This window comes from Prionailurus bengalensis, chromosome D2, assembly GCF_016509475.1.
Source record: "Prionailurus bengalensis isolate Pbe53 chromosome D2, Fcat_Pben_1.1_paternal_pri, whole genome shotgun sequence".
NCBI lineage: Eukaryota > Metazoa > Chordata > Mammalia > Carnivora > Felidae > Prionailurus > Prionailurus bengalensis.
Genome location: NC_057351.1, coordinates 56,654,963 through 56,677,297, shown reverse-complemented (window position 1 = coordinate 56,677,297; position 22,335 = coordinate 56,654,963). Strand labels below are relative to the sequence as shown.

The following is a 22,335-nucleotide window of genomic DNA, read 5'->3' as shown; positions in this document are numbered from 1 at the left end:
TTCTCTCTTCCCTTAGGATGAAACTGGCCAGGGCACTCCCAGCCCAGGGGCCCCTTGGCATATGCTGCTGGCAAATGCCTGCTTCCACTCCCCAACTGCTAAAGGCTTTTTTATTATTATTCTTTAAGCCGTGACCATGAGTTCATGTCTGTCAGAAACCTGGCTGGGTTGGCAGCTGGAGATGCCAGACCAGGAGTGGCTGGAACCTGAATCAAGATCTACCCACCAAGGCAGGGCCAGGATCTTGGGAGGTCCTGGCAGCTGATGGTAGGAGGAAGTGAGGCCAGGTTGGGGGAATATCAGAGGAAGCTGGCATGAGGCAGTCAGTGGGCAGAGGCTCAGGAAGGCAGTTGATATCAGGGATATGAGGCAGCAGGTGGTAATGACTCAGCTACAGGGAGGGAAGAATCTGGACCCCAGAACCCTAAACACCTGGGTCATGTGGTTGGGTACCAGGATGGGAGAATGAGACAGAGACCCAGTTATTGGAGCAGGAGGTACCAAACAGAGCTCAGTCAGAAGAAAAAGGTAAGAGCGGGTACTAGGACCTGGAGCAAAGGCAAGGCAGGACCAAGGTCAGCAACAAGGCCAGCCTTAAGATTCAAGATGAAGCTTTCCTGCTGCTGACCTTGGGCTCCAGGGAGCCCCCTGGCCATGAAAGCTATTGCTGGCTGGCCATCTCAAGCACGAATAGAGAGCTGTGCAGTCGGGGGTTCTCCATGGCCCTGCCTTGTCCCTGTGTCATACTCTTAGCCAGCCTCTCCGATTGCAAAGCCACCCTACAACAGTGTGGGAAAACTTCAAAGCATCCAAGCCACCTGGGTACAGAGTAACATGATTATCAGACGTCTACCCGCAGCATCGCTCCCAGGCTCCCCCACACCCCACCCCGCAGCCCTAAGAGGCTCTGACCTTTCTAACCAGCTTTTCTAGGATTCCATAATGTTCTCCTTTTTCTAGTCTCCTTTCACAGGTCTGCCCTCTTTCCACCTGGACAAGTTTCCTGTAGCATGCACTCCCATTCTAAGCTGTTCTGAATGAGCTCTCTCTGGCCAGCTGGAAGTCCACCATGGTTTGTGGCTTCTCTACAAGATCTGCACCCTCATCCCTACTTGCCTCCCCTCATAAATCCATTCCATGCATCTGTCACTTCTAAGCCACTGTTCACACAAGTGCATCTGAAACTCGCCAGCCATCTGATAAGTACATGTTCCTTAGAAGAAAGGACTACAGCACATTACAAGTTGGTTGGAGAAGGGGTCATTTCTCCACTGTCCCTTAAACTCCTCACTTCTTTCAGTGTATGGTTTCTCACTCGCAACTACCACTGCTGTCGCTTGCCCTCACCAAACCATTCTTTTCTTCGGGGGCAACCAAAGCTAATTCCACAAATCCCTCATCTGCAACTCCAAGTTCTCAAATCTCTCAAAATCAAGAGGTGGATTTTTGTTTTGTTTTGTTTGTGAGTCTGTTGCCAAAACTCAGCTGGTGACAAAACCTGACCTCAACTGATGGGAAGCCACTTTATCCTCACACCTGCTTAAGTGAGAACATTCACGTATCTTACTGCAGAAATATTAGTGCATCCTGTTAAGGGAGACTGCCCAAGACCTCACAGGGGACGTTTCAGAGTGTATGGTACATTTCTGAATTCTAAAACCCCTTTGGCTTCAAGGGCTGCTGATAAGGGCTTGGGGACCTGTAGCAACCTCTCTGTTCTTTTGCAACAGACCTGTTGGAACAGAAGCATCTCTAAGATCTGAGATTCCCTGGCCTTTTCTTTCCATCTGGAGAGTGAGAAGACAGCCAGGTGGATCAGTGAGGGTGACGAGAAAAGCAAGGATAGCAAATCTTCTGATGTGGAGAAAGAAGGGCTCACTTACTGTGACTCTAAGTGGCTCGTGTAACCCGTCTGAGGCTGGACTATGGGAGGGAGCTCGTTCCCAAGAGTCCCTGCTCCAAAAGGCTTTCAAGATAACTGAAGTGACACCCACAAAATGTCTTGAGCTTTTAGAAAACAAAGTGCCACATTAACTTTTTAGTATTTTTTAAAGTAAACATGTTTAACTGGAATAAATTAATCAGCGAACACCGTGTGTTCACTCAGTGCCCAATTTCACACCGGCTTCCATGAAGTAGTCAAGTGTAACATATAAACTCTGGGCTCAAAGGGGCTTCCATTCAGATAGGATGGCCCAGTTTTATGCCTAAGAAATAATTAGAAAACTGGAGTGCTAAGATGTTGCAGACCTGCAGGAGAGCAGAAGAGGCAAAGCTTGCTGGCCAGAGTGGTTTGGGAAGGTGGTGTGGGAGGTGAGATTTAGTCTGGGTGTCAAAAGATGAGAAAACCTCTTAGGCAAGTGTCCCAGATAAGAATGCACATTTGTGGGAGAATAGTATGGAGAGAGACATCACCAGAGTGGAGAAGGCTGGAGTCAGGGTATTGGGAGGAGACTGAACACGCCAGATTGGGTAAGGAGTGGGTTGAAAAACGTGTGTGTCTGTCTGCTTATGCAGTCGTAACAAAATACTACAGGCTGGATGGCTTATACAACAGAAATGTATTTTCTCACAGCTGGAGGCTGGAAGTCCCAGGTCAAGGCTCCGGCAGGTTTGGTTTCCTCAGAGGCCTCTCTCCTTGGCTTACAGATGGCCACTTCTCTCTGTGTCCTCACATGACCTTTCTTCTGTCCACGTGCAGAGAGAGAGAGGGAAACCTCCAATGTTTCTTTATTTTTTTGTAAGGACACCAATCCTAAGGATTAGGGTTCTACTCGGTGATCTCATTTAATCTTAATTACCTCCTTAAAGGCTCTATCTCCAAATACAGTCACATTGGGAGTTAAGGCTTTAACATATGAATTTGGAGGCGGGGTGGGGTGGAGAGACACAATTCAGTCCATAACAGTGTGCATGTGTCCCGAGAAAGCAGGGTGTATCTGGGCAGTTTGTGAGGGCAAGATGTCTACAATGAGGCAGGGCAGGGCTAGCCTCTGAGTGGACACAGACATGAACTGAGTGAATGGACATGGAGGACATTAGAGGAATTAGAAATTATAGGACCAGGTCTGCTTGGACCACAGGCTCAACCCTCCCAAGTTCAAGTGCAGAAACCAGATTGCATTCCCTAGAGAACTTCCTGGAAAGAATGTCTCCGTCATTTCCTGCATTTCTCTGTCCTTCCCCAGCACCTCTGGTCTGTTGCACCCTTACTTGTCTAGCTGCAGGGAAGTGTGACATCATTATAGAGCTGTTTTGTGCAGACAGCCTATTCACATCTGGATGACTGATGCTGATAATTACTGCATTGGTTACTAAATCTGCTGGGTTTAGGTGAGGCGAGGCTCCACAGCTGGGGCTGCTGCTCACAGCTTCACCAGCAGAGAGAGAGGTGAGAACAAAAACCAAGAAAGGTGTGCTTAGGTGCTTGGGATTGAGTGAAACTGGTTAATTACCAGTCACTTGCTATCTCCCTGAGTTGAAGTTTCTAGCTAAGGAACATTCATTGATCAGACAGAACACGACAACCTGCAACTTACCTCCACACTAAGAGGGTGGTGGGAACCAAGATGCAGAAAACAAGCGTGGAAGTGGCCTCTGGGATGCCAGGGGCATCCATATGACTCAGATGCCCTCCGAACAGGATGATGGCGTGATACAGCAGCAGACCGGACTCCTTATGGAAAGAGCTCTGAATCAGGTGTGTCCTTGGGGCAGAGTTTCTGCTAAGTGAAGGTCCTTAATTTGGGGTCTTAGATTAACTTTTAAGGGTCCATGAACCCCCTAAATTTGCACGGCAACATGTATGCATGCATGTGATTGACCATTTTTCTGAGAAACAAAACCCTACCATTAATCAGATTCTTGAAAGGCTCAAAAGAGTTGATCTCCCAAAGGGAAAAGATTATACACCACTGCCCTAGACCCCCAGAGAAACAGGTTGACATTGGGCAGAGCCCCAGGAAAGACTTGAGATCCCTAATGATCCTGACATGATACTCAGAGATGTGTTTGTGTGTGTGTGCGCATGCATGTGTGTTTATAGATTTTTCTAGAGGGAGGATTCAACAATTTTTGCCAGATTCTCAAAAGGGTCCACAACCCTCAAAAGACTAAGAACCTGAGCGAGTTCCAGTTCCAAGACTAAGAACCTTACCCATTTCTTTCCAGAGGACAGTCACAGAGACGGGAAAACAGGGCCCAAAGTAGCCTCTGGTAGTTCTGCTAAAACCTGGCGGTAAGTGGGGCCAGGGGCTAGTTGGCAGGAGGGTCTCCATTAAACACACACACACACACACACACACACACACACACACACACACACACACAACCAAAAACCACATTGGAGTCATTTTAAGAGTCCAGTGCCCAGAAGCCAGAGTGATGGTCACAAAGCCCTCAATAGATGAAAAAAACAGTCCTAGCTCCCTCCTTTCTGATGGTGTATTCCCAGGTCTTTCTCTTCCAGTGCCCCCTGCCCCAGCTTTCAGAAACGCAAAGACTTTACTCATGGAAGCTCAAATTTCATCCAATAAATCCTTACTGATCACCTACTATGTGCCAGGTCTATTCTAGGCGCAAAACAAAGGACTTGTCTTCAGAGTGTTATCGACCTAGGCCCATTTCCTGCCCAACACACGGGTATTTTGGGCACTGCTGACCTGGCGCTTAGCCGGCCCAGCCCCTGGTCCAGAGACACTGAAACCATCTCGGCCACTGCAGCGGGCTGGGGGTCGAGGTGGGGGTTAGCAGTACCTGTGAGAAAAGCGGTGAGAGGGACTGGAAGGACCCGAGCGGGTAGGCCTACCGGTAGACCCCAGATTAAGCTCAGCCCCGGCGCTGCCGGGGTGGGGACACGGCGGAGGCACTGCCGGCGGCTCGCCGGAACTGGGGGAAGGGGCTGCGGCCCGCCGCCTCCGCCGCCTCGGCCGCCACGCCTGCTCTCCGAGCCGTGCTCGCCCGCTCCCCGCCCTCTGGGGCCGTCGCGAAGCTCGGCTCTCCATACTGAGCAGTCCCCGGGAGGCGTTCGGACACGTTTCCAGGCCGGATAAAGATCGGCTCAGCGCTCGCTCCGCAGCGCGAAATCGCGCCATCAGCGCGCCACGCGCGGCCGCTACGGCCCTGCCCGGCGACGCCAGATCACTATCTGGGGGGGAAAGGCAAAGCAGCGCCGCCGCTCCCGCCGCCACCCTCGGCCCTGCGCGCTGGGGTGGCCGCGGGGCCCAGGGGCTTGCCTCCCTCCCCTCCCCCCTGGCCTGCGTTCTCGGCGCTTCCTCCCGAGGGACCCCCGCTTCCCGCCGGCCCGGGGCCCCCAGCGCCCCGCCAGGCGCCCTAGCCGCCACCCACCCCCCCCCCCCCGGCCGCCCGCCCGCCCGCCCGCCCCCAGCCAGGCCCGGCTGCCTCCTGAAGGTTACGCGACGCAGCCGCGGGGTGCGGGGGGCGCCCGCCCTCGCCGCCGCCTGCGCCGCGCCGCGCCGCCGCCCACCCCAGCGCCCGCCGCGCCGCGCCGCGCCGCGCCGCGCCGGCCCGGCCCGGCCCGGCCCGGCTGCCGGCTGCTGCCACCGCAATCCCCGCTCCTAAATCAGCGCGAGGAGGCGTCCCCTCCCCCCACCGGCTGCCCGGGCTCCCCGCGCCGCGATTGGCCGTGCGGGCGCCCCCCGCCCCGGGGCCCCCCCGCTCCAGCTGCCGCGCCATTGGCTGCGGGTCTCCGCCAGCCTTTACATAAGCCCGGGCGCGCTCGAGTGGAGTTGTATAAAGCGAGCGAGCGGTGGCGGGGCGGGAGGCTCGAGGCCAGCCCGGGACCGGGGCTGGGAGCTGGAAGGCGGCGGCGGCGGCGGCGGCGGAGGCAGTGAGTGCCCGCGCTCCGACGCCCCCAGGCGGTGGGGCTGAGAGAGCCCCAAGATGGCTCCGAGCGCTGACCTCGGCGTGAGTACCCGCTCCCGTGCCCCCACTCCCTCAGGCGGAGAAAGTTTCTCCCGCTCTGCGCGCCCCTCCCGACTCGCCCGCAGGGGTGGCGGGGATGCCGCCGGGGAACCGGGAAGACGGACACCGCCACTGAAGGCGGAGGCTGTGTGTCCAACTTGCGCAGGACTCGACCGGCGCGCGGAGCCTCCCCCGCGGGCTGGGGGCGAGGCGGGCGCGGGGCTGGAGGTGGAGGAGAGGTGGGAGCGGGGGTGTGCGGACGACAGCCCACTCAGCTGGCAGGGAAGGTGTTGGGGGCGCCCTGGAGGTCAGCCGTTTGGGGAGGGGGGCACTGGGGCTGCCAGGGGGGCGGAGCAGGTGAGGAAGGATGTGCTGGGGGTATTTGGGAGTCACCCAGCTGGGCTCAGCTCCGAGCCGGGGAAGCTACTGGCCTCCACCAGTAGTAGCTCACCCACTACGCTGCTAGGATGGGGAAGAGCCCCGGGGAGCCTGTGCTTCTTCCCCGGGGAAGCCGAGCTCCTAGGCACAGCGCTCCGTGGCCGAGAGCTCCAGGAGCCAGCCCCGCGAGCAGCGTAGCTGCCAGCTGCCTTTGCTGGACCGAGGTGTGGTCTCCTCGCTCGCAGCCTGTTTCAGGCAAACCAGCTTCAGGCATTCCAGGGGGGAACGGGGGTCTTCCTCGACCCTTGGGGGCACATGGAGGCTTTGATGGGGCAGCAGGCCAGACTTGGGGGCATGCCCAACAATGCAGCTCGCTTCTTTGCAGTACATACAGTAGTTGGGAACCCTGGTTAGTCCCGTTTCTGCAGAAACCAACTCAAGAGTCCAAAGTCATCCCAGCCTGGATGGGAGCCTCCCAGAGTGGTCGGGAAAGGCTCCTGGGGTTGGAGGGGGGTGGGGGCACTCCCCTTCCTCAGGGAATGACTAATGAATATTGCTGGCGCCTGTGGTGGAGTGTGCACCTAGTGTGGCTCCTGTGCGTCCCAGGAGGTGCTTCTGCTCCCCAGGCAGGACACGTTCTCGAGTCACACTTGAGATGTCTTCTGGGATGGGTGCAGGACTTCCCAAGTGAAGCCGGGTGGAAAAGAAGGGGAAAAGGTTCCAAGAATGGGGGACAGCTCTGTAGTGCCGCCTTGAATTTGGGGAACTCACGTGGGGAGACAAATGCTGCTGATGGGAGATTTTTTTACCCTGATGCCTTGGGGCTGGACATACCCAAGACTGAACCAGAGTGAATTCAGAGTCTTGCTGTACGTCACTCTTGGCCCTGAGGAAGGGGATGATGGAGGATGGAAAAGTGGGAACATGGTAGTTCTTCCAATATACCTTTTGAGGAAGCATTTTCTCTCTCTCTGGCTTAAGAACATCATTCTGGCAGCAGGTCCCAAAGTCAATTCAAGAAGCAATGAAGGGGGTTTAGGGTCTTGAGGCTGGCACAGTGGACCACAATTAGAATATTCTAGTTTCCAGTTGGCACTGATGGACTCTGGAGAAGGTCAAAGGCATGCTCCTCAGTTGGGGTATATCCTTCACCTGTGTACCATTCCTGAGCATGAGTGGGTGTTTTGAACTCCTAGAGGAGCTGCTTCAACCTGGAGATCTTTTAGGGGGGTTATCAGTCCATAACCCCAGACCCAGCTCCATTCTCTGCCTGCAGTCAACGTTTTCTGCTACATTTCCCAACACCTTCTCTCCAATGTGGATTTGTGCAGCGAAATACCTGCTTGTTGCTCTTTCTTCCCTTCTCTCCATCTGGGTTGCACCTGGTGTTCTGAACCCTGATGTTTATTTTGTGGCATCTTGATGTTTGCTTAAGATGTCCCATCCTGCACAGGTTGCCTGTAAATGTGTGGACCAATAGTCTGTGTAATTCTAGGGAGTGAAACATACGCTGTTGTGGAGAGAGGACCAGGGACCACAAAGGCAGTACTATGAAAGTGCTTATGACAGTCTCCTGTTCTCAATCTTCCTTGCTGCCTGCTGAAGCGATCAGGGGTTAAAGGTGAAGCAGGCTCCTTGGTGTCCAGTAGGGGGCGCCAAAGGCACCCAGGTCAAGACTTTCCCACTTCTTGCTGTTCACTGACCATGGTAACTAAACCTCTAAGCAAGCCGAGACCACAGCCCCCAACCCTCACCTTCATGATTGAAGCCCTTCTACCACAGGCTTCCTGGACACCGGATGGTCCTGTCATCTCAGGTGCAATGGGGCAGATGCATGTACAACATTCCAAGGACAGAGAGCTAGTACTCAGCCCCACCTGCTCTCTGAGATCATTCCTTTGTGCTTGGTTCTGGTGTGTCCTTTGAACTTGTTAGCAGCTCCTGGAGTCCAAGAGCATTAGGGATAGAAGGGAGGATCCTTGAAGAGCATCTAGTCCAACCTCATCCCATCCCCAGCACTCACATGCATACTTAATTTACAGATGAGAAAGCTGAAGCCCAGTGAAGGCGAGTGTCTGGTCCAAGGTCACAATGGCTCTTTGATGGAAGACACTGGATGAGGTTTCAGGATTTCCAGTTCTCTTCTCAGAGCTCTTTCCACTCTGTGACCTGCTTCCTCCCTTTTTACTATGGAGATGGTGTGTTCTTGGCACACTAGGTACTCGTAGCTGCTGACATTGGTCAATTAATAAAATTAGTAAATTTGGGGAAATTGTCTTCAAATCAATTATTCAGAGTGAGGAGCAGATAAAGTTCTTGTAATGTACATATGCAGGTAATAGAAATTCCTAATCGTTTTTTTCCCTTTCGTCCATTATCTTATCTCATTATTCCAAGCAGTCTTTTAGGCAGAGACAAAGCCACTCCAGTTCTCTGTCCATGCATGTAGGAATCAGAAGTGCCCAGTCCCTCTCTGTGGCCTTGAAACCCAAGTCAAAGCTCTTCCTTTCTTTCACAAAGGCGTGCTGGAGTAGGGTCTCCCTGTCCTGCATCATACCACTGCCGCTGACACCTCCATTACTCAGATACTGGGTGGAGTGGAGAGTTCCCAACAGTTATTTGCCCATTTCCCCATCTTTGCTGCTCCCAGCTCAAGGTCAGAGTGCTAGGATGTTCTATTTTTGCAAAATCCTCGTATTAGGGCTTCTTGGGTGACCTGGAAGATGCTACCATTTCCACTGCCCTTTTTCTGTTCTGTAAGTCTGACTGTCGACATCTGAGCTGGGCCCCGGGAAGGAGGTTTGCTGAGTAGCCTGTGGGCCGCCCCTCCATTTCCTCTCCCCACCCCGTTCCTTTGCGCACTGCATGGAGCTCCTCTGGGTTCCTCCCAGAGCCTCAGCAGACTTGGTGGCGACCCTCAGAAGGAACTAGTGCCTGCCAAGCCCCAGAATTCTGAGAGCCAGATCCTCTTCTGTCCCTAAAGCTCACCCAAGGGATGCTTGTTGCCGGGGAAGATGCTTGAGTTTCCTCTTCTCCTCCAGGCTCACAGGCAAGTTGGGTCTTAGTCTTCAAGGGGGGAGGGAGGTAGTAAGATTACGTGGACCACCAGACAGCAACAGCCCCTCCTTTGAGAAGTGGGGTTCTGAGAGACCGTGCTTGAGATCCACGCCAGCTCCCGGCTCTAGCTGAAGAAATGTGCCTGCATTCCCAAGGCTTGGTCTAGTCTGGATAAGGAGAGGAATATAATTACGTAAAATATGGCTGTAGCACAGGATCTCTAGATTTTGGTTTAATGGAGGAGAGGACATAGAGTTTGAGAAGTGGCATTAGACCCTGAGAATCAAGAAGCCACTCGTTTCGCGAGCCCCACTGGATGGCTGACCCTTACCTTACTCTCATTGGGAAGGCAATCCGTGGAGTAGAAAGGACACAGGCTTAGGATCTGGCTCCCCCACTTACTGGCTTAGAGACTTTGGACAAACTGCTTAACCTCTGCATGCCTCAGTTTCCTCCTCTGCAAAATGGTGAAGACGGCAGCCCTGTGATGAGGGTAGGATAGACAGTGAAGAGCAAGGAAGATAGTCTCTAACATGCCTCTGCCCTCAGTAAGACATAAAAAGGTATTCAGCTGGAAGGGGATATTGTTGTGGGATCACTGGGAACCACACCGAGGCTTCCTTTTCCAAGCAAGCGAGGCCGAGCGTCCAGGTTTGCATATCAGCCCTCTGCTCACAGCAACATCTGGGCTGATGGACAAGGCCTTCCTGGCAGGGCTCCCTCCTTGCCTTCTTCCTTCCCCCACCTTGGGGCTTCGTTTGGGGGTTCTGCCATACTTGGGGAAAAGAAATTTTACAGGTCCCAGGATAATTCTGAATGTGATGAAGGGCCCTGAGCTATTGATTCCTAAGGAAGGATCTTTGTGCTGGGAGAAGCCTTCCCCGAGCCCAGTGATTTAAGAGTGCTGACAAATCTGTGCTCACCGAGCCTCCTGCAGGCTGCAGATACAGGCTTCCAGGCCAGCCGGGGCTCTGCGAGGGATTTCTGGGGAGCCTGGCTGGTTGCTTAGGGGACATAAACCTGTGAACTCTCCTTAGGAAAAAGTATGAAATCAATTGGCTTATTATCACACCCAACACACCCTGGACCACTTAGGGCAGTTAAGAAATGAGAAGCAGCAAAGGACTTGGAGGCTGTATTTGAAAACCATACAGAAAGGTGTGAAGGGTTTGGGGACAGGAAGTTCACACTGAACCACTCGTGATCTTGACCTTATTGAAGCTCTTTGGCACTGACTAGGGGGCCTACTTTGCCTCCCAGACATTTGGCAGTATCTGGAGATACTGGTTGTCACCACTGGGCTAGAGAGTGCTACTACCATCCAATGGGTAGAGGCCAGGGATGAGGCTAAATATCCTATAATGCATAGGACATTCCCCCCCAACAAAAAAATCGGCCTAAAATGTCAGCAATGCCAGGCTGCGGAACCTGGACTGGAGCAGTACCACACAGAATCGTAGCATGCTAGAAATGGGAGGAATTTCAGATGCGTTCTCATCCTGCTCTCCCATTTCACAGTTGAGAACACTAAGATCTAGAGAGGTAAAAAAACTAGCAAGGGTCCTACAGCAAGCGGGCGGCCATGCTGGTCTGGAACTCAGATCTGCTGTTTGCTGAGACCAACTTACAGACTCTCTCAAAGATGTGAAGATTCACTGTGAGCTGTGAAAACACTTAGAAAATTATAAAGAGACTATTATTAATATTGCTATTATTAAGAATTTGGGAGTTTGGAAAGTTCTATTTCTGACTGTGCCACTGACTCATTGTGTAACATTGGGCGCATCATTCCCCCACCCCCAGGCCTCTTTGAGTGTGTGTGTGTGTGTGTGTGTGTGTGTGTGTGGATGGCGGGTGGTCTTAGCAAATGGTAAGTACATCATAATCATTATCTTTAGAGAAAAGTACAAAGATTTGCCCTTCAAAAACCCTAGGCACTTAAAAAGGAGAAGATAAAAATTTTCCTTGAAAGACATCATGTTGACTTCGTAAGAAGCAAAGCGTTTTCTTCTTGGAAAAATTCCAGTACCCTGGCCCTGTAAGTTGGTTCCAGCCCAGGAAATCTGATCAACATCCGGAGGACAAACTGATAGCTCCACAAATGACAAGCGATTGGATTTGTCCCCACTCCCTCCGGGAAGGGGAGGTGGGAACTTCTTCACCCTTTCCTGCTCAACCCTCTTGGCACAGGGAAGTTCTGCAAAGAACTTCACTGGAGGGTTGAGAAGGCGTGTCATTAATTAGTAAAACCTTGTTTACTTAACAGACAAATTCTTAAAGATCTCTTCCAAGGGACGTTTTGACATATTACTTTAATTAGCCACAGAAGAATTGCAAGTACAGAGAGTGTATAAAATGACCCTTCCTGTTGTTTCTAGTTACTGTTATCTTTGTTTGCACCCAACAAGTACAGTGACAAGGTCATGGGAATCACCGCTGAGCTCAAGGTGTCCCGTTGACCAAGGGAGAGACTGTGGGGACTTCCACCCTAACAGCAGCCTCCACCTGCCTGGAGAGCAGCCCCCAAGTGGAGCTTCCTCCCTCGGCATCCCTTCCCTGCCTTCCTTTGATGTCTTCTTTATAAGGACCTGTTGTGCCAGGTGAATCCTGACTCAGATGTCTGGGTAGGAAACAGGCCTGGGAGCCCCATCCCCACCTAAATGGGCAGAAAAGCTCCTTCAAGATTGATAGGAGCGGCCTCGGTTGGTGTTTTTCACTGAAGGCCCATCTCTGGTCTTGCTTTCTGTGCGCTGAGGATTGGAGGTAGGCAGTCACTTGAGTCTCACCTTAGAGGATCAAGGTTACACTCTGGTCAATCCCTGTAATCAGAGGAGCTAAGCAGACAGGCCCTTTCCGTCACCTACAGATTCGTTGTCTAAGTGACGTCGCATTCCCTTTCATCCTGGGCTCTAAGAACAGACTTTCTTGGAAATCGTAATCATGCACCTCTCCTCTGAGAAGCTATATATGTCCAAGGAGGCTTTTGCAAGTGGGGACACTAGAGTCCCTGAGAAGGAGAAATACTGCCTCGTAAGCAATGTCAAGGCAGGCACTGTGTCTTTTGTTCTTAGCCATAATAACCTCAGTGCCTGGCATGGTGCTTGGCACATGGAAGAACTCCGTGGCTGCTTGAATAAATAAGTGAATGTGGGTGGCTGTTCTGGGGCAGAGGTGACTCTTGGTATGAAAGCGGATCTCCAAACTGGCCAGTCTTCCTTCTGGCTCCTTCTTCCCAGAGGGCTCTAGGGACCTCAAGGTCCCACTGCTCAAGCAAGGGTTGAGGAGTTCAGGCAGGGCCCACCCTACAAGGTGGTGGCAGGCTCTGAGCCTTGGGCAAGGCTGAGTTTCTCCTCCTCTTTACCACCCTCCACGCGCTCACTCCCCTTCCCTCCACCTTCCCACCAGGCTGCTGCAGGGAAGCTCAGTGTAAGTATGACTTTGCTTTCAGCTGATAGAATAGATGAGAATTTGGATTTCCACTGAAGACAGACTAGGGAGGGAATCACTGCTTCACCAAAAGATTCCCAGGGGCATGCTTCTAAATAGCAAGGTCCACTAATGCATTTTAAGTGATTTAGGAAAAAAAACAAAAAAACAAAAATCCCTGACCCGTAGACTCTTAGGCCTGGAAAAGAAGTCTGGAGGTTGTCCAGTGCCATGCCACTGCCCTGCCCCAGGACGCCAGTCCCCTCTGTGAAACTTTTCAGAAGCTCACTCACTTTTCAGAAGCACAGCCTGCCCGTCCTGAACACTGCTGCCCCAAATCTAAATCGCTCTTTCTCATTAAAAACAATTTTTTTTTAATAAAATGCAAGTCTGATCATGTCTTAGCCAACGCCAAACCCTCTCCCACGGTATGACTCCAGGCTCCTGACCTTGCAGGCTCCACAGGCCACAGCTGCTGCCTCCACCTTTTCCCACACCCTGCACTCCACACCCCCGACCCTGCATTCCAGCAACAACTGCCTTTGCCTAGTGCACCCAAGCCTTGATCTGTAAATCCACCTGGAATGCAGCTCCCTTGGAATCTCAGTTTTCCTTCCTTCCTTCCTTCCTTCTACCTGCCCTTCCTACCCGCCTCCCTAGACAACTCCTCTTTTTTTTTTTCAATGTTTATTTATTTTTTGGGGGGACAGAGAGAGACAGAGCATGAACGGGGGAGGGGCAGAGAGAGAGGGAGACACAGAATCAGAAACAGGCTCCAGGCTCCGAGCCGTCAGCCCGGAGCCGACGCGGGGCTCGAACTCACGGACCGCGAGATCGTGACCTGGCTGAGGTCGGACGCTTAACCGACTGTGCCACCCAGGCGCCCCTAGACAACTCCTCTTACAGGCTGCAGCTGCACGTTGTACCTGTTGCTGCTCTGAGCTTATCCCTCCGAATTGTGCCTCACCCCTGCTCAACTATAAGCTCCTGGAGGTCAGGAGCCATGCCTTAGCTGTCATTTCTGACCTGGCCCATGGGCATCTACTGTTTGAGCATGCATGTGTATGTATATGTCAGTAAATGGAGGGGTCCTGTGTGTGGAAGGCAGTGCTGAAGAAGCCAAAGAACTCCACCAGCCTCCCTAGACAAATGAGTCACAGAAAGAAGCCTATCTCTCGAAGTCTGACAGTCAGTCCCCAGGCATTCCATTCAACTTTGGCAACTACTTCTGGAAGGGGAGTACCTGGTGGGCCTGGGCTCCCCCTCCTGAACTGCATTCCTTCATTCAACATTTGTTAGCAGTAGTAATAGTGTGATTGCTGTTACCGTCACCTACCATGTACGGACTTTGTGTTTGCCAGGCACTGTGCTCAGCACTTAACAGGCATTATCTCATTTCATTTCCCGTTTCACAGACCAGGGAGTCTAAGCAATTAACAATACTTCTGAGGCACCTGCTGTGTGCCCTGTGCGTAAGGCTAGGAGACTCCATTTGTCCTCTCACTTTCGGTAACCCCGTTTCATTAGCCTGCTAGTCTCTGTGGCACCTCCTAGCCTGGGTCCCCTGAGTTTTCCTCTGGCTTTTCTGGAGCAGGACCAAGTCTGCTTCCTATCCGTGAGTGCAGCTGCAGGCAGTATGTGGTGTTTTCCCCAGGTAGAGGGAAAGAGAAGGAAACCTTATATTTTCTGGGTGCTGGGGAAGATGCATAGGACTTGGTGGCCCCTGAGGTGGGGGGCGGCGGGGGTGGGGGGCAGATTCCGAAAGTCTAGCATTTGGCAATGCAGAAGATGAGGACAGAGACAAGGTGGAGAGACACTCATGACTGAGGCCTCAGAACATATACTCCGTGGGGCAAGGCCTTTTGTTTGTTCTCAGTTGTCTTCCCAGTGTTGGGCACAGTGCCTGATACGGTGTGGGTGTGCGGGAATATGGAATGAATAAATGAGTGAGTGACTGAGGGGCACCTCCAGCTTTCTCTCCCACTTGGGCACAGTATTTGCTTCCCAGCTGGCATCTCAGCTTCCAGCTGCACCCTCCCATGGCTTCCTCCACACCCCACTGCTACACTGGGCTTTCTAACACACCACCCCCAGCTGGGTGGTTCCCTAACCCACTCTGGCTAGTACTGCTCATGAGACCGCCTCTGTTTTCCAGCCTCCTCAGCCACCCTCCTTCCCAAAGATTGCCCTGCCCCATCCTGTGCTCCAGCCACACAGAGCCTCATTGCACAGCACAAGCCTGCTTGTCCACGCCTCATTCCGGCCCCTTAGCCTGGGACACTTTCTCCACCTTCTCCCCTTGGCCAACTCACCACTGCCTCTCTCTTGGGCCCCCCCTGCCACCGCAGGCAATGGTGTTTGCTCCTTCCACTGCGTTCCCATCTCACTTGGTTTAAGACAAGTTTGGTATAGTGAGAGAAGGTGTCTGTCTAGTGTAGTGTCCAGAATACCAATTCTGGAGCTGGTGTGCTTAGACACAAAATCTGGCTCCACTACGTACTAGCTTTGTGACTTTAAGCAGGTTACTTAACCTCGCTATGCCTTTGTCTCCTGTGAAATGGGGTCAGCAGCAACACCTACCTCACAAGGTTACTATGAGGATTGAATGAGATCATCTCGGCGAAGGTTTAGAGTAGTGCCTGGCACCTAGTCAGTAGTTAGGTAAGTGTTAATATTACTAGCCATTCCTCATGTGGTACTTGTTATGCAAAATTGCAGTGGAAATCTGTTTGCCTGGTGTACAGAGTCCCATGAATTAAGCTAAAGAGAGATGTGATCAGTTCGGAGATTAGAAACAGAGCTCTGATAGGCATGTGGAAGTGGGGGAGCTGAGAGGAAGGGGGTAGTTAGTATTGCCACTGTTCGGGTGAAAGACAGAGGAGCTGATCTCCGGCAGTGGGGGTGGAAAGAACGAGCAGTTTGGAGAAATATCCATGGAGCAGCATGGACGTGGTGATCCAGCAGGTGTGAGGAATGAGGAAGAAGCAAGAACCAATTATGACACCGCATTTCCAACCGGAATGACAGTGTTGGGGTTGGAAGGGGCCCAATGAAGAGCATCCCCCCTCCTTACTCAGGTTCAGAACCAACTGAGAGAGAGAAGGGGAGAGGAAAAAGGGAGGAGAGAGGCAAGCCTCAGGCAGAGATTAGAATGCCACGGTCACTACAGATACCACTGTTTGGAAGGCCAGGCTTCAGAGTGGGGTCTGTGGGGCACCTCACTGCGGCCCTCCCTGCGGGTGGGGGAAGGGCTGAGCCTGCCTGACCCACCTCAGCACTGGGCAGAGAGCAGCCTCTGCAGGGAGGCAGGTCCATAAAGGGCTCTCCTGCCCAGTTCTTGCACACTGACCGGTCTGTGAGTCCCTGCTCAGGCCCTCAGGAGGAGGAGTTGGGGGGAGAAAGGAGGCTGGGAATGCTGCACCAGCACTGGAGGTTCTCAGTCGCACCCTGTTGGTGATTTGGGCTGGACACTTCTTTGTTGTAGGGGCGGTCCTGTGCACCCTAGAAAGTTTGGCAGCAGCCCTGGCCTCTACCCACTAGATGCCAGTGGCACCCCCCTTCCCTGGTCTGACAACCAAAAATATCCCCAGACATTGACAGATACTCCAGGGAGCAGGTGGGGAAGCAAAATTGCCCCCAGTTGAGAACCCTTGCTCTAGGCAAGTGGAAGGTCTTCTGGATGGAAACTTCCGGACTGGGAAATTAATGCTTCCTTCCAACTCATGATCAGGGGATTGGGGCCTTTAAATAGGCAGTGCTAGGGGCGCCTGGGTGGCTCAGTCAGTTAAGTGTCTGACTTCGGCCCATGAGTCATGATCTTACAGTTCATGGGTTCAAGCCCTGCGTTGGGCTCTGTGCTGACAGCTCAGAGCCTGGAGCCTGCTTTGGATTCTGTGTCTCCCTTGCTCTCTGCCCCTCCCCCACTAGTGCTCTGTCTCTCCCTGTCTCAAAAATGAATAAAAAAGTTACAAATAAATAAGTAAATAAATAGACAGTTCTAGAAGGCCAGGAAGGCCAGGGTGGCTTAACAGCCGGGTCCTCCACACCTTTGGGTCTGCTCTCTGCTCCTTCTCTCCTTCCTCTCCTGTCTGCTACCTCCTTAACATCTTTAACCTGTGGCTACAGCACCTACAGCACCCTATCTGTGTGGAAGCACTCCAGTCTCCCACCGCCCCCCCCCCCCCCCCCCCGCCGAGCTAAGTTAGGTTTCTCTTTGTGCGTCCTCTTCCATGGCACCCTTCACCCTGTACTGCAAATGTTGACTTCCTCCCTGTGACCTTAGTGCTGCCAAGCAGAATCCCAGGCTCATCGCGGGTCCACAGGGAGTGTCGCTATGGGTAAATAAACCAAGACGGCTTCTGTTGCCTCTTCTCCAAAGATGCCTTAGTTCCAAGCCCTCCTCCGTGGGACTCTGCATAGATTTGGTGGCCCAGCCTGCACAGTGACCCCGCAGCTGTCTTTCTCCCTGGAGCCTCTGCCCTCTTACAGTGTCTGGAAAGGGTCTGGGCTCCCTGCTCATCTCTAACATCCGAAGCATCCAGAGCTCTTTTGTAGAGTGAGACTCTGCCCTCCTACAATGTCTGGAAAGGGTCTGTGCTCTCTGCCCATTCCCAACATCTGAAGCATTCCGGGCTCTTCTTTTGTGAGATCTCGGGGTGGTGCCCTTGGCTCTTTCGATAATTGCTAAAGAACTGCTTGCCCTGAAAATTGTCCTGGAAGCCTCTCCCCACAGCTGCCTGACCCCACATCCGAGATCTAGGTTGCTTGGTTACCAGTTTTCAGACCCAATTCAGGAAAGTCCCAAGGCCGCAGAAAACTGAGCTTGGCTGCATGTGACCCCCAGCCAATGTCTAAGGACGATCTAACCTAACACTATCCGTGTGAAAGGAAGGGAAACGAGCAGTGAGCAGCGCTGCCCTGCCTGGCCCCCGGCAGGTGCTCACTCGCTCACCTAACCCTTGAAACCTTGGTGTGGCATATGATTCCCACCTCACAGATGAGGACACTGAAGATCTGAACAATTAAGGAACATGCCCCAGGTCCTAGTTTGTGGGGCGGGGCGGGTGTTGAGATCCAAATCCAGGTCCCTGACTCCAGGCTTTGGGTTTTTCTTTCCCTCTTTTTATCCCGCTGAGGATTGCTCAAGAAGTTTGCTTAGAGAGCTTTTTTTTTTTTTTTTAATTATTATTACAAAGCAATTCTTCTCACTGCCTGAAACACAAGTTCTGCCATCTCTTGCCCTTGTTAAGACAGACCCCTCTCTGCCCCTGCCCGCTCCTCCCCTGCAGGCGCAGCCCATGTTCCTTATGTAGCTAGGTACAGGTACCCTGGCCCCACTCCCCCACCTGCTCAAGCTTTGCCTTTGGGAGTCAGCCTCGCCTCCTCCAGGCTGCTCTGCCCCTACGTCCGCCCTTTGCACTTACACGCTTAACTTACCGCTCGGCACCACTCAGCGCTCGAATACATAGTAGGCACTTAATACCCGAGCATTCAAGAAAACAAAAAAATTCAGTTCAACCTACTTTTTAATTCTATTTTTAACTTCTCCACGCTCTCCCACAAGATTCAGATGTTCACAGTGGTGTGACAGGAGGTTTCCCAAGTCAGCCATGTAAAATGTGAGGTCACTCCGGGTGCCTGCTGTGCCGCTGCTTCAGGCGGTCCCATCCCGCTCGGCTTTCCTCCCCAAACTCCGCATCTCACGTCTTCCTTTGACATTCTCTAGCTAAGCAGGCTTTCTTAGATACTTCAACAAGCTGCTGACGAATTTTGGTAGCAGAAACATTTTTCACTTTAAATCAGATTGTAGCTTACACTCCCGGATATCTGAGGACCATGCTCCTGGGGCAGTGGTTCTCAGCCCAGGCTGCCCATCAACATCATCTGGGGAGCTTCTAAAAATATACAGCACCCAAGCCCACCTCAGACCGATGTAATCAGAACTGGGTGAAGGAGCTGGGCCACAGTGTGTTTCTAAACACTGCCCAGGTGACTCTGTTGGCCAGCTAGGATTTAGAACCGTTGGTCTAGAGCCTTGCTACTAAAAGTGAAGTCTGCAGACCAGCAGCAGAGGCATCCTGTGACGTTTTGTTAGAGTGCAGAAACTCGGGCCCCACCCCAGACCTACCAAATCAGAAACTGCATTTTACCAAGATCTTCAGGTGATCTGTAAGCACGTTACAGTTTGAGAAGCATTTCTTTCGGGAAAGAGCAGGTTTTTTGTTTGTTTGTTTGTTTTTAAATTTTTTTTTCAACGTTTATTTATTTTTGGGACAGAGAGAGACAGAGCATGAACGGGGGAGGGGCAGAGAGAGAGGGAGACACAGAATCGGAAACAGGCTCCAGGCTCTGAGCCATCAGCCCAGAGCCCGACGCGGGGCTCGAACTCACGGACCGCGAGATCGTGACCTGGCTGAAGTCGGACGCTTAACCGACTGCGCCACCCAGGCGCCCCAAAGAGCAGTTTTTAAATAAGTGTTTGACAAGTTGCAAGCCATTTCTGCCGGTTCACATTATCATTTGGACATATTCCTTCCTTTGTACATTTAACAAATAATAATTGAGCACCTACTAGTACCAGGCACTATGATGGTTTTTAAGAACACATTGGCATGCATCTCTGTCTTTTTTTTTTAATATTTTTTTTTACGCTTATTTATTTTTGAGACAGAGACAAAGCATGAACGGGGGAGAGTCAGAGAGAGGGAGACACAGAATCTGAAACAGGCTCCAGGCTCTGAGCTGTCAGCACAGAGCCCGACGCGGGGCTCGAACTCACGGACCGTGAGATCATGACCTGAGCCGAAGTCGGCCGCTTAACCAACTGAGCCACCCAGGCGCCCCATGCATCTCTATCTTGCCTGCAAATTCCTGCCCATACCCCATTTTCTGTAAGCCTTTGATGGTAGCTATCTCTTTTCTCCTTGACCTGACCCCCCTCCAGTTCCAACCCTTCCCCTCTTCTCACTTTTTTTGCAAAAACTGGAGTCAGAAGCCTTCTTTGTCACTCCATATCAAGTGTGGTAATTTAACTTCAAGCTGAAGACAGCTAGTACTTTGAGCGTATAAGGATAAACTGAGCCTGCAGCCCTGTGGATTGCATAACCCTCCCTTGATTTCAGCTCCTTAGATCTGGAGACAGAGGAGAAGGTTCTGGAACTAATCTCGTACGTTCACTGTAGTATATACCCTGGTTTCTGGCCTGGGAGCTGTGGGATAGCTGTTCCTCGCTATTCAATGTGCAGTTTGTAGACTGGAGCCATTGACGTCACCTGGGAACTTGTCAGAACTAGAGAATGTTGGACCCTACTACAGATCTACCTAGTCAGAATCTGCATTTTAACAAACCCCCAGATGATTCGTATGCACATTAAAGTTTGAGAAGTACTGAAGCACTCGTATAGAACAGCGTTTCTTAAATTTTGTGACCTATTATGATCACATGGGAGCTTTTAAAACTCTGATGCCCCTGCTGCAGCCGGTGCGAGTTAAGTGGGAATCTCTTGGTATGAGACCAGACATCTATATTTTTTTATTGTGCTAATATATATCAAGAGAACATAAAGTTTGCCACTTTAGCCATTTTTAAGTTACAGGTCAGTGACACTGAGTGCATTCACATTGTTGTGCAACATCACTATCATCCGTCTCTAAATTTGTCATCTTCCCAAACTGAAACTCTGTATCCATTAAACACGAACTCCCCGTTTCTCCTCTCCCCACCAAGCCCTGGCGGCCAGCATCCTATTTTCTGTGTCTGTGAACGTGACTACCCTGGGTACTGCATCTGAGTGGAATTATAGATTATGTATCCTTGTGACTGGCTTACTCCACTTAGCATAATGTCTTTGCAGTTTATCCATGTTGTAGCATGTGTCAGAATTCTCTTCCTTTCCAAAGGTTCTAGTATTCCATTCTATGTATAGACCACATTTTGTTTCCCCATTTGGACTCTTGGGCTGCTTCCATCTTTTGGCTATTGTGAATAATGCTGCTGTGAACATGGGTGTAGAAATATCTGTCTGAGTCCCCTCTTTTAGTTCTTTCCAGTGTAAACTCAGAAGTGGGATTGCCGGATCACATGGCAATTGTATTTGGGGCTTTTTTTTGAGGCACTGCTACATAGCAGTTTTCCGCAGTAGCTGTACCGTTTTACATTCCCACCAGCAATACACAAAGGTCTTACTCCTCCACATCTTCACGAACGATTGCCATTTTCCATCTTTTTTGGTTTTTTGTTTTTTTGTTTTTTTACTATAACCATCCTAATGGTATGAGTGGTCTCTTACTGTAGTTTTGATTTGCATTTCCTTAATGGTTACTGATGTTGAGTGTCTTTTCACATATTAATTGGCCATTTGTATATCTCTTCTTTGGAGCAGTGTCTATTCAAGTCCCTTACCCATTTTTAATTGGGTTGTTCTTTTGTTGTTGAGTTGTAGGAACTCTTTATATATTCTGGATATTAATCCCTTATCAGATGTATGATTTGCAAATATTTTCTCCTGTTTGGTGGGTCACTTTTTTGCTCTGTTGATAGTGTCCTTTGATGTGCTAAAGTTTTAAATTTTGAGGTAATCCATTTTATCTGTATTTTCTTTTGTTGTGTGTACTTTTGGTGTCATGTCCAAGAAATCATTGTTGGACAACAGTATTTTTTAAAAACTCCCCCAGTGATTCTAGTATACAGCTACAGCTAAGCAGTGTTTCTCAAACTTTAACGTGCATTTGTGTCACCTAAAGTCTTATTAAAATGCATACTCTGGGGGTGCCAGGGTGGCTCAGTCAGTTAAGCATCTGACTTTGGCTCAGGTCATGACCTCATGGTTCATGAGTTTGAGCCCCACGTCCAGCTCTGTGCTGTCAGCTCAGAGCCTGGAGCCTACTTCAGATTCTGTGTCTCCCTCTCTCTCTGCCCTCCCCTGCTCTCTCTCTCTCTCTCTCTCTCTCTCTCTCTCTCTCTCTCTCAAAAATAAATTAACATTAAAAAAATTTTTAATAAAAATTAAAAAATAATAAAATGCATATTCTGACTTATTAGGTCTGGTGTGGGGCCCAAGATCCTGCATGTTAACACACTCCTGGCTGATGTTGATGCTGGTCTGGCGAGCAGTCTGTGTAGCCATGGTTTAGAGGAGCACTTGAGGGATTTCTTTCATGTGAGCCCTCAGAGTAGAAGGGGATATTTTCCAGACCTTTTCCTGAGTTTCTTCATGATAAAGTGCGTGTTCTCCCTGCACCATGGGGGAGGCTGTCCACTGCGGGGTGATTTCAGATTCCAATCAGATGGCTGATTCCTCTCTGGCCTCGGCCCCTGTGGGTGAACTACTGTAGAATCCTGCCAAAAGCTGTTTTGTTCAAAATATGTTCAATATGCTCAGAAAAGAAAATCACACAGGTTGGTCTGAAATTTTTGGAAGGAGCTAGGGAGAAAAACTACTGAAGGTCTGCTTCTAAAAAAAAAAAAAAAATCCTTTAATTCATCATAGAATTTTAGAGCTGGGAAGCACCTTTAGAGTCTATTCCAAACCTTCATTTTGGAGAAGAAAGCTG

At 51.1% G+C, this 22,335-nt stretch overlaps 1 protein-coding gene across 4 annotated transcripts in view; it reads left to right on the top strand.

The window, feature by feature from the left end:
- The first annotated feature begins 5,756 nt into the window (after positions 1–5,756).
- CRTAC1 (cartilage acidic protein 1) overlaps positions 5,757–22,335 on the top strand; it is a 158,693-nt gene continuing 142,114 nt past the window's right edge. For 2 of the 4 annotated variants that reach the window (XM_043597191.1, XM_043597190.1), the window contains exon 1: positions 5,759–5,925. In XM_043597191.1, coding sequence (XP_043453126.1) covers positions 5,902–5,925 — 24 coding nt within the window. In that variant the 5' untranslated portion in view covers positions 5,759–5,901. Of the gene's footprint in view, positions 5,926–22,335 lie in introns of all 4 variants that reach the window. The other 2 variants (XM_043597188.1, XM_043597189.1) reach the window with 2 other exon arrangements.